The 10,980-nt window shown below is 40.0% G+C and overlaps 1 protein-coding gene and 1 pseudogene across 4 annotated transcripts in view; one reads left to right on the top strand and one right to left on the bottom strand.

Annotated features, from left to right (window-relative positions):
- The first annotated feature begins 5,244 nt into the window (after window positions 1-5,244).
- On the top strand, window positions 5,245-6,674 carry LOC308083672 (E3 ubiquitin-protein ligase TRIM35-like; annotated as a pseudogene). The gene has a single exon. The product of its transcript is annotated as an E3 ubiquitin-protein ligase TRIM35-like (transcript).
- A 2,039-nt stretch (window positions 6,675-8,713) lies between these two features.
- Window positions 8,714-10,980, bottom strand: part of LOC308083346 (uncharacterized protein) — a 61,103-nt gene continuing 58,836 nt past the window's right edge. For 2 of the 3 annotated variants that reach the window (XM_080425639.1, XM_080425641.1), the window contains one exon: window positions 8,714-10,211. In XM_080425639.1, the coding sequence (XP_080281765.1) occupies window positions 9,748-10,211 (464 nt within the window). In that variant the 3' untranslated portion in view covers window positions 8,714-9,747. The remainder of the gene's footprint in view (window positions 10,212-10,980) is intronic. The other variant, XM_080425640.1, reaches the window with a different exon arrangement.

The raw sequence follows: 10,980 nt of genomic DNA, 5'->3' as shown, positions 1-10,980 counted from the left end.
ACAATGAAAAAATTATATGAAGCCATCAAGTTTCATTGTAGTGTGGCATGTAACATTTGACTAAAACGGGTGTGTAGTTATTTTGTATTTGAACACAATTTAAATTCTCATGCACAGTGATTTCTGATAATCATTTTCAACAATTTAAGTGTTTATTTTTTGTAGTGCATCAAAAATGATGAGAGCATAATGGAAGATTAGCCTGTATTTTATGGGCTCTATTGTAAAGACACCCAATTAAGTCTAATGGTCTCCTAAGATAGAATCACTGTATACCATTTTGCATGAATCTCAAAATGTTAATTTAATTAACTTTTGAATTATCTTGTCATGTTACAAAACTGTAAGGAATGATTATGATTATTCAAAAACGTGTGATCTTGTGTGATTTGAGTTCAGTTCTGTTTTTGTTAAAGCACACTATTTGTTTTTAACTTTGTTTTAATGCAGTCTGTCACCAAATGGTGACTATATACTAGAGAAAGCTTATATTATATGAAGCCATAGCTTCATAGCATGGTAGTGGGTTTTCTCGATTCTAGGCTAGTCATATTGCTGAGTGTGTTAATTGGCATACAATCTTTCACTAAAACTGGTGTGTAGCTATTTTGTATTTGAAATATATATATAAAAAATATATTAAGTATAAGTAGAATCACTGCACCATTTTGGATCTTGAGTCTTGAGTCTCAACAGGTTTTACTGAACCATTTCATTAACTAATGAAATATCCTGTCATGCAACAAAATAATTAAGCAAGCAAACGTCTGCCACACATCTCTCATGTAATTTGAGTTCAGTCGTTCAGTTCTGTTGTAACCAACATTATGGTTTAAAATAGTTAAAATAAATCAGAGGCAGTGATTGGTAGAAAAGGTGTATTTAGAGGAAGCAGAACATGTTTTATTTTTTTGCTCATCCAAATGAACAAAAATCACTTTTTTGCCAGTGGCAGTGATGGACCAGAGAGTGAAAAAGAGAGTGAACAGCATACAGACAAACCATAGAGAGAAGTGTTTTTTCAGCTCTTTGTTTGTATGGCCCTGTATTCACTGTTCACACAGTGTTTGTGTGAATGCAAATCATTCTCACAAACAACATGACTTTGCTTCAAATGGTAAGGAGGGTCATTAACAAATGAAATGTCTGGGTGGGGGTGTATTGGGGGTCTTTAAGTGTTGGTAATTATCTCCACAACAAGCTGCAATGTGTATTCTTATTTTGTATTTTGACAGAGGGCTGTTTTACTGCTCAGTCTTCTTAACCCTGACAAACAATAATAACAAAATCTAAAATAACTTGAACCAAGACCACCAAACCAATTTCAATGTGAGATCATTAGTTTCACATCATACATTCAGTTTCAATTCAATTCAATTGGGCTTTATTGGGATGACATTGCCAAAGCAATAAGTTGCCAAGCAACTAAGTAGGCTACAATCAGTATTGCCAGATGTACAATAATTAATGTATTTGAACGTCAATTTTGCCCTCTGTACGATGAATAATGCCAAAAATGCCAAAATGTGCGATTATTTTACCATATCACAAAAAGGAGCACACATTTACTAAATTCCCTGGCTGCTGATTCGGGATCCGGTTTGGCTTTTAAATAAGTCAGTAAATCTGAACCAGATCTGTACTGGGAGGCATTAAAAACAATGGTTGCATCTTACCAGTAGCCTACCAGGCTTTTATTTGAGTAAGGTCCAGGAGGTTGTCTGCTTCCACACAGAGTATGTATGTGTGTTTTTCTCTCGTAGGCGTGTCAAACAAGGTTATTTATTACAATAAATACGTATTTTTTTGTGAAATTACATATTTACACCCATGATTTATCATTTTTGTCTGGTATGACAGTTTTCTTTAAAATATGATAAATTTAAGGCTTCAGTAATATAATTTAACATTTCCTATCTGCCATTACTGTGTACAATTAAAAGGGAATAATGAGATGTGTAAACAGAGCAGCATCACATTGCAACTTAGAAAAACTAGCTTTCAAACCATAAGAATAGTGCAGTTATAGTATAGTATTTATAGTAGTTATAAGTAAGGACAACTTAGTATGAAGCTTTTGAAACAAATGGCAATATTTCAAGATTCTGCAGTCACGTAATTGGTATAAAACCTTTGAGACAAATAACAGCAACATTTTCAAATGTATTTAAAATAGTAAATAGCTGCCGTTTCTCAAATAAAGGTTCATATGCACCTGAGATCAACTTGGTGCAGATAGTGCAGGAGTGCACCGTTGATAGTAGACCTTAAGGTGGTTGTATTACAATGGACATCCTTTTCCTGTCATAGCAGCTCACAGCTGCTGTGTTTGCACATTGTTGTACTTTACCCAGCAGATATGGGAGTTTTTTTGGTCATTGTCTCCGCCAGGCCGAAAGGCATGGCGAGAGAGTATGTTTTCGCCCCTGTCCGTCCGTCCGTCCGTCCTGTCTGTGTGTTAGCAGCTAATCTCTGGCACCGTTGGCCCGGTCGCTCCGAAACTGTGCACACACACTCCCTGGATGCCAATTCAGAACCTCTGCCTCAAATTTTTCACATGGGCCTGTTATAGCGCCACCTGGAGGCCGATTTGTGCAAAACCCATTTCTTTATATTACTCCTACAGATTTTATCCAAACGTCATGCAAATCGGTACACAGTATCTCTATAGTCATCTGATCAACGCGGATCTGTCCGATTTCCCAAATTCCATCCTCATTGGCTAAGGTTGGCTTCCAAAATTTGCAGGATTGGTCCGTTTTGAACAAAATGCCTCAAATCATGAACGCAGCGTCCGATTGAGGTGACACTTTGCATGCACATTCGCACTATGTTGAAGAACAAATGCCACCCTTTAACATTGCCCTATTATAGCGCCACCAGGAGGCCGATTTTTTCAACACTTTTCTTTTTTGTATTACTCCTACAAATGTTGTCCAATCATCATGCAAATCGGTACCCATTATCTCTATAGTCAAGTGATCAAGATGGTTTTGTCCGATTTTTCATATTCCATCCTGATTGGCGAATTCCGAACATTGTTGGCCCACAATAACCTACCTGACCTGGCGGAGACCTGTGCTCCGAGGAGCACTTTTTCTAGTTAGTCATATTTTCAAACTGTCTTTGGGTGATTTTAATCTGTGGTAAGCATGAATCTCTGATGTCTGGTATACGGCGGGCAGGTCGGTGGTTAGAATCAGTTTCCAACTCGTTTTGTGTGACAGCTGTCTTCTCTCGTGGGCCGAGTCTACCCGTGGCGGCCTTTCTCTCATGAGACTCACTGATTATAATAAGGCTTACTAATAGGTTTGGATCAGCAGTGCTCAGGTATTCTGCCGCTATGTGTATTCTCTATATTTTGAAAGGGATGCTGAATTGAATACACAGGACCACAATGGTAACAAGCCCTCTGGGCTTTTGGGGTCATCATTTTAGCATTATTGTATAACTGTATACCTCTGTACCTTTTGGGGCGGCAATGGTTCAGGGGTAGAGTGGCCGGATGGGAATCCTGAGGTTCCCAGTTCGATCCCGGGCTCCCCCAGAGTTAATGTCGAAGTGTCCTTGAGCAACACGCTGAACCCCTAATTGCTCCCGATGAGCAGGTTGGTGCCTTGCATGGTTTCCTCCGCCGTATGAATGTGTGTACAATCTATGTAAAGCGCTTTGGATAAAAGCGCTATATAAATGCACCATTTATTTAAATGCACCATTTACCTTTTGCAAACTGTTGATAAAGTCGTTTTCTGTTTGTCACTGCTTGTGATTTTGAACAAAGTCCCAGAACTAGACAGGCTGAGGGGGCATCTCTGTAGGTGAGGGCTTTGTTATGGAGCGTATGTGGGTCACTTTCTTTTAGGTGATTATAACATTTAAATGCACTCTTTTTCATTTTAATAATGAGTGGTTATCATCCAAATTATTTTGGATGATAACTCCAAATTCAAGAGTTGATCTCCAAATTCAAGAGTTCTGCATGCAGAGTGTAGATTTGGTATATTTGGTGTTTATCCCATTTTTCAAGTTCTTTGTTGTCAAGTCGACCCCAGAAAATTGGCTCTATAATGGCGTATCCATTTTTTTGCCAGGTTTTGATTGGGAGGTCTAGCTGGTTGTTTCCTTTGATGGAATAGAAGGCCCTTCTTGCCTTGTTTCTCAGGTCGTTCACAGCTTTGTTGCTGATGTTCCATTGTGTTGAAGTCAATGAAGGTGCTTCTTCACATCAAAACCACAAGTTTCTACTGCTACATACAAGCAGTGGGTCTACTGCTTGTATGTTATCCTCAGGATAGACACTGTATTTTAATGTTTTTTTCTTCTTCTTTTTGTCTTAACTAAACTGCACTAAGCTGACAAACCAGTATATGACCTCTAGTCTAAAGAACCATACAGGGGATCAACAGATTCTTTGTATGACAGTGGTGCTATATAACACCTCAACCACCACAAAGAACCACCATTTATTTGTGTGTAGGCTGAAGTAGGGGCCCAGAAATTGTGGAAATAAAAACCGATTTTAGCTATATTTCGTGTTTGTACGATTGTGCTGGGCGTTGCTTAAACAAGGAGCATACCGTGGGTAATGAAGTATATACATTTAAAGGTGGTGTAAGTGATATTAAAGCTCTTGTTTGTTTAGTAACTGGGGTCTTTCTCACTGTCTCTCCAGCTCTTTAATAAACTGAAAATACATTTTCCGGTATGGACAACAATTTGATCCAATCAAGAGAGAGAACCCCACCAAAGATCATTTATCGGCTTCAATGTTAGCCAGTTCAAAGTTTGTCTGGTAACTTTTGGTTTTGTTTGATCACTTCAAATTTCACTTTAATTTATCCTATATCCTGTAAGAGTTGGTATCCACACACCTGTGTTAGATTCAGGGTGAATGTGTGTGTGAGGGGGGGGGGGGGGATTTGCATGTCAAAGCTCCGCCCCTTACCAGACTCGTCTGAGACAATAAAAGATCCACCTTCAGTAGTTCAGAGTCAGACCAGACACTCAAGTTTCAGTGAGAGTGAGGGAGGGCAGACTGTCTTTCCACAGCACAACTACAAGAAGGGATACAGAGTTACTGACCCAAACTGCTGCTGCTTTGCTGACAGGACTTTAACAAGAACCAGGATTCACTGTGAAAGTCAACTTCAGGGAACATTGTATCCGGAGCAGAGTATATTACCACCACTGACTGGCTGATTTCCTGTCTTGATCAGATTGATTGTAGCTTCACTGAGAGACATAATGGATTCACAGCAGTCGTCTCTTTCAGAAGAGAATTTTTCCTGTCCTGTGTGTCGTGACATCTTTCAAGATCCTGTTGTCCTGTTATGCAGCCCCACAGCTTCTGTAGAACTTGTCTGCACACATGGTGGAGAGAGAAGAAAAAAAAGCAATGTCCAGTTTGTAAGAAAATATCTTCAATGGATCATCCACCCTGTAACCTGGCTCTGAAGAACTTGTGTGAGGCCTTCATACAGGAGAGACGTCAGAGAGCTTCAAAACGTCAGAGAACTTCATCAGGCCCAGGGTCTGAGGTTGACTGCAATCTGCATGCTGAGAAACTCAAGCTCTTCTGCCTGGAATGTCAACATCCAGTGTGCGTTGTCTGTCTTCATTCAGAAAAACACAACAACCACAGTTTCAGACCTATTGATGAAGTTGCACTGGACCACAAGGAGGAAGTCCAGAAATCACTGAAGCCTTTGCAGAAGAAACTGAAGGCATTTAATGATGTTAGGAGTAGATGTGTGCAAACAGCAGAATACATCAGGTTCCAGGCCCGGCACACAAAGTGTAGGATTAAGGAGCAGTTTCAAAAGCTCCATCAGTTTCTACAAGAGGAAGAGGAGGCTAGCATCACTGCACTGAAGGAGGAAGAGGAGTGGAAGTGTCAGTTGATGAAGGAGAAGGTCGAGGGTCTGAACAGAGACATATCAACCCTCTCACGCACCATCACAGACACAGAGGAGGAGCTGAAAGCTGAACACATCTCGTTCCTACAGAACTACAAGACAACAATGGGAAGAGTCCAGTTCACACCGCAGGACCCGCAGCTGGTCTCAGGAGCACTGATAGACGTGGCCAAACACCTGGGCAACCTGGCCTTCAGAGTCTGGGACAAGATGAAGGACATTGTCTGCTACACTCCTGTCATTCTGGACCCCAACACTGCCAAACCAGGACACGTCCTGTCTGATGATCTGACCAGCGTGAGACCTGAGATGCGGTGGCTTCCTGACAACCCAGAGAGGTTTGACCACTTGCACATTGTCCTGGGTTCTGAGGGCTTTAACTCAGGGGCTCACAGCTGGGATGTTGAGGTGGGAGACAGTAAACACTGGTCACTGGGTGTGTTACCAGAGTCTTTTCAGAGGAAGGGAAGCAGTGGAGGTCCATACTGGAGAATAAAAGCAGGTTCATCCTCACTGGCCTCCTCACCAGGGTCAAACACTACACTCTTATGGAAGCAGATTCCTCGTAGGATCAGAGTCCAGCTGGACTGGAACAAAGGAAAACTGTCATTCTCTGATCCTGATACTAACACACACATACACACCTTCACACACACTTTCACTGAGACTCTCTTTCCATTCATAAGCGCTACTTCTACTATGAAGATGTTACCAGGGAAGGTCAAAGTCTATAACAATGATGTTGATCATGATAATTGATGACTAGACTATAGAAAATGTATGACATTCACATTTTCATAATTCTAGCCTAGTTTTATTGTAGTGTGTTGGCATGTAACATTTGACTTAAACTGGTGTGTAGTTATTTTGTATTTGATTTTCTTTTTTATATATAAATAATGACTTACAATTTTCGTTTGTTTTTGGAGTGCATCAAACTGATGAGAACATGAAGGAAGATTAGCATGTATTTCATGGGCTCTATTGTAAATACGCCCAGTTAAGTGTAATTGGTCATCTACTTCCTCATAAAATACAATCACTATCATTTTGCATGAATCTCAAGGTTTTCTTGAACCATTTCATCTATTAACTTTTGAAATATCTTGTCCCGTTACAAAATAACGAAGCAATACGATTGATATCATAGAGCTGTAAAGAAATTGGTAATGATGGAATTATGTTTGATTCAAATAAACGTCTATCTCTTGTGTGATTTGAGTTCAGTTGTTCAGTTCTGTTAAAGCAAAACACTATTTAATACTGATGTTTCTTTTTCTCATCCAGTCTCCAAATTGTGACTATATACTACAGAAAGATTATTAATAACAATATAGAGCAGATATAAAAACAACTTTATTTGAAAGAACTAGTTAAAAAGGTTATAACTATAAAAAAAAGGTAAACAAAACAAAAGGGAGGGGCAGGGGTTGGGGTTTTATGTAGGGTATGCGAGTCTGAAAAGGTGGGTTTTGAGTGTGGTTTTAAACATGGTGAGGGTGGGGGCAGCTCTGATGTGAGCTGGGAGTGAGTTCCACAGTGAGGGGGGCGGCCGCCGAGAAGGCCCTGTCACCCCAGGTTTCTTTATTTGTCCTGAGGGTGTCCAGGAGGTTGGTATCACCCGACCTGAGGGAGCGGGAGGGGACGCGGCGTTTGATGAGTTCAGAGATGTAGCGGGGCCTGGTTGTTGAGGGCTTTGTGGGTAGTGATTAGTTAATTGTATGAAGCCATTGTTTCATAGCATGGTAGTGGGGTTTCACGATTCTTTTTTGTCTGTGGAAGTGATGGACCAGAGTGGGGGTGTGTGGGGGTGGGGTTGGGGGGGTACTCATTGTCACACTGTGTTCAATTTGTTTTATTTATTTTGATAAAATGTATCTGGTCCAACCCACAAAGTACACAGTAAAATCCACATAGTTAATGTATTATGTGTTGCTCCGAGTGTACAAATACAGGCCAACCGTTTGGTTCCACTTGTTGAGAAACACTGCTTTAATGTGTGTATCCCCAGGAAGTATATACCCTGTATTTTATATTTGTCTTTTATTTATTTTTGTGGAAAGTTTAAAGCTCTTGTTGGTTCATTAATGGGGCGTCAGTCCAGCTCTTTTAGTAAACAGAACATATATTGTCAGGTCGGGATACCAATGTTATCCAATTAGGAGGGAATCCCACAAAGAGCATTTAATCACTTTCAATTGTATTGTGTTCCACTTCCAGTTCCAATTTTCAGCTTGTAGATCCTTGAAATGAAAAGGTTTGAGAATCACTGCATTAGCTAACACTGACTCAGTTAGGTTTGGTTAATGTTTTCGGAGAAGATTTTTGTTTTGTTTGTGTATGACAATGTGGACATTAACCCTAAGACCTGGAACGCATCAGAGTCATTTTAAGATTTCTTTGGCTACTCAAAAATAGCAGATCTACATCTTGTATATCTGCTATTTTTGAAAAATTGTGAAATGTGTGCACATCTTTTAATATATATTATTTTAAAGCGAACATTTTAACTCAAATCTTTGCTTCTGGGGGTCCCTGGAACAAAATATTTTGAGACGGGGGTCGGCGGCCAAATAAATATCATTTTGGGGGTCCTTGACATGAAAAAGTTTGAGCACCTCTACCATCTACTGATATAGAAACATACGTTTTTCAGAATACTGTTGGGATTTAGAAGACATTTGTAGAATCGGCTTCACGTCTTAATGTGTTAATGATTTCGGAGAAGGAAAAAAATAAAATGTTTGACAATGTGGACATTAAGGACTCATAGAGGACACAGTCACAAACAGTTGCAGGTGCATTTCTTTAATATACAAATCACAGACCACTAAAAACAGAAACATTGCAGAATGACGCCATGTAGAGTGTGACATCATGATGTAGAGCAGGGCTGCACCATTTATTTAAAGCAATAGAAGAACATTGTGATTTTTTATCTTTCACGATGGAACCATTTCACAAACATACCTGTCTTGGCAAGGTAAAGACAGCTGCAGCTAATGCATTTAAATCTGCAATGCAATCCATAGAGATACAGCTTAGATCCTGTGGTCTTGATGGAAGACTACTGGTTGACATGCCTTTGAGGAGAAGCCGACGCTATAGGTGAGCTTAAGGGCTGTGTCATGAAGGGTGAGGATTTTGTGGCCAACGTGAAGTAGATAGGCTATGTGCCTACTAGTCCACAGCATTCGATATTCAGTTATCTATTATCTGGGGAACCTCAGGTTATTTGTAATGATACTAGTCCCAGTCTTTACATCACCTGTCGTTTATCAAACATATGACAATGGTGCAGCCCACGTCTAACATCATCATGTAGAGTCTTTACATCATCACACACTCTATTGGCAGGGCAAAGCAGTGGCGGCCATTTTCTGGTTCCACAGAGAAGAAAAAGCCAATGCATTTTTCCCATTGAGATATCAATTATTTTAAGCCTAGAATAAAGCCATCCAGGGTCCTGGTGAATCATGATCATAAAACATTTGATTATGTGAAAAAAAATTATGATATGATATACTATATAAATAAATACCCTTTGTTTTGTTCCCGTTTTTTTCTTATTCACATAATCAAATGTTTTATGATCATGATTCACCAGGACCGTGGATGGCTTGATTCTAGGCTTTAAATAATTGATATAAATATTTTTGGAAATATCTATGGGAAAAATGCATTGACTTTTTCTGAGTGGAACCAGAAAATGGCCGCCACATGCTATGCCCTATTCCTTTTCACTTTCTTTACATCTGCGTTTCATCTCTAAACTGTCCCAGAGCAACATTATGGTTCGAGGTCGCTCGGTTGTTGGTTATAAGTGCATTGCTCAAGGACACGTCGGAACTGTCTCTCCGTGTTCTTCCGTTAGGCACCTCCTCTCCGTCGTTCCCTCTCCATGTACTCCTGTCTTTATCTTCGTCGTTCCCTCTCCATCTACTCCTGTCTTTATCGGCTCCGTTTCGTCTCCATCTTTTCCCGTTTTCACCTCTTCCTCGTCCGTTTTCCTCTTCACCTCCTCCGCTGTTGGTTCTTCGCCCGTCCTTGTCTTCGCCTCCTCCTCTCTTCTCTCCTCTTCTGGCTCCTTCCTCTCCTCCCTTAGCTCCTCCTCTCCTTCCTTGGCGTCCTCCTGCTCCTCCTCCTCCTCCTCGTCCTCCATCTCCTCCAGTTCATCGGTGGACTCCTCCCCCTCCTCTACAGCCTCTCCTTCCACCAGCACCTCCCAGAGGCTGTGGAGGAGCTGTGCCTGGACCTCCTCAGGGTTCTGGGTCTCCTCCTGGCTTCCTCCACCTCCTAAGGGCAGGAAAAGATTAACTACATTAAATCATTACAGAAAAAAACTAACTATTTACTGATTATATATTGTTTTACTAAATTAAACAAACTACAGAAAAGAAAACACAGAAATGACCAAATTAAGCTAATTAAACTTTCATTTCTGTTTGGCTTTTAGATTCCACAGGGCAGACATGACAATAATTATTTAATAATTGTATTCTTTCAACGTTTTTTAAAAGCAGTGGAAATTATACCGATATGCAAGCTTATAACGTGTCGCATCGTGACGCGTTGTGAGCATGGAGATCTGCTATTTCCCCCAAAAAATTAAATGCCCATTTTTCAACCGAAAATCTTAAGTAACTGGCATATTTACTGGAATGTTTCCAATTTTCAATACTTTTAATTGTACTCCACTACATCTCAGAGGCAAATATTGTACTTTTACTCCACTACAATTATTTGAAAACTTTAGTTACTAATTACTTTAACCACTTTAGCCCTATTTTATACCTAGGCTATTTGAAAATAGCAGATCTACAAGCTCACAACGCGTTGCGATGCGACGCTTGTGAGCTCGTAGATCTGCTACTTTCAAACATTTTTGTACTTTTACTTTTGGTACTTTAAGTACATTTTCATGCCAATACTTTTGTACATTTACTCAAGTAACATTTTGAACACAGGCCTTTTACAGTACTTGTAACAGGGTATTTTTTATATTGTGGTATTGCAACTTTTACTTAAGTAAAATATCTGATTACTTCTTCCACCACTATGTAAT

This window comes from Gymnoscopelus braueri (assembly GCF_963280865.1).
Source record: "Gymnoscopelus braueri genome assembly, chromosome: 4".
NCBI classification, from domain to species: Eukaryota; Metazoa; Chordata; class Actinopteri; order Myctophiformes; family Myctophidae; genus Gymnoscopelus; species Gymnoscopelus braueri.
This window is presented reverse-complemented; position numbering and strand designations above follow the sequence as displayed.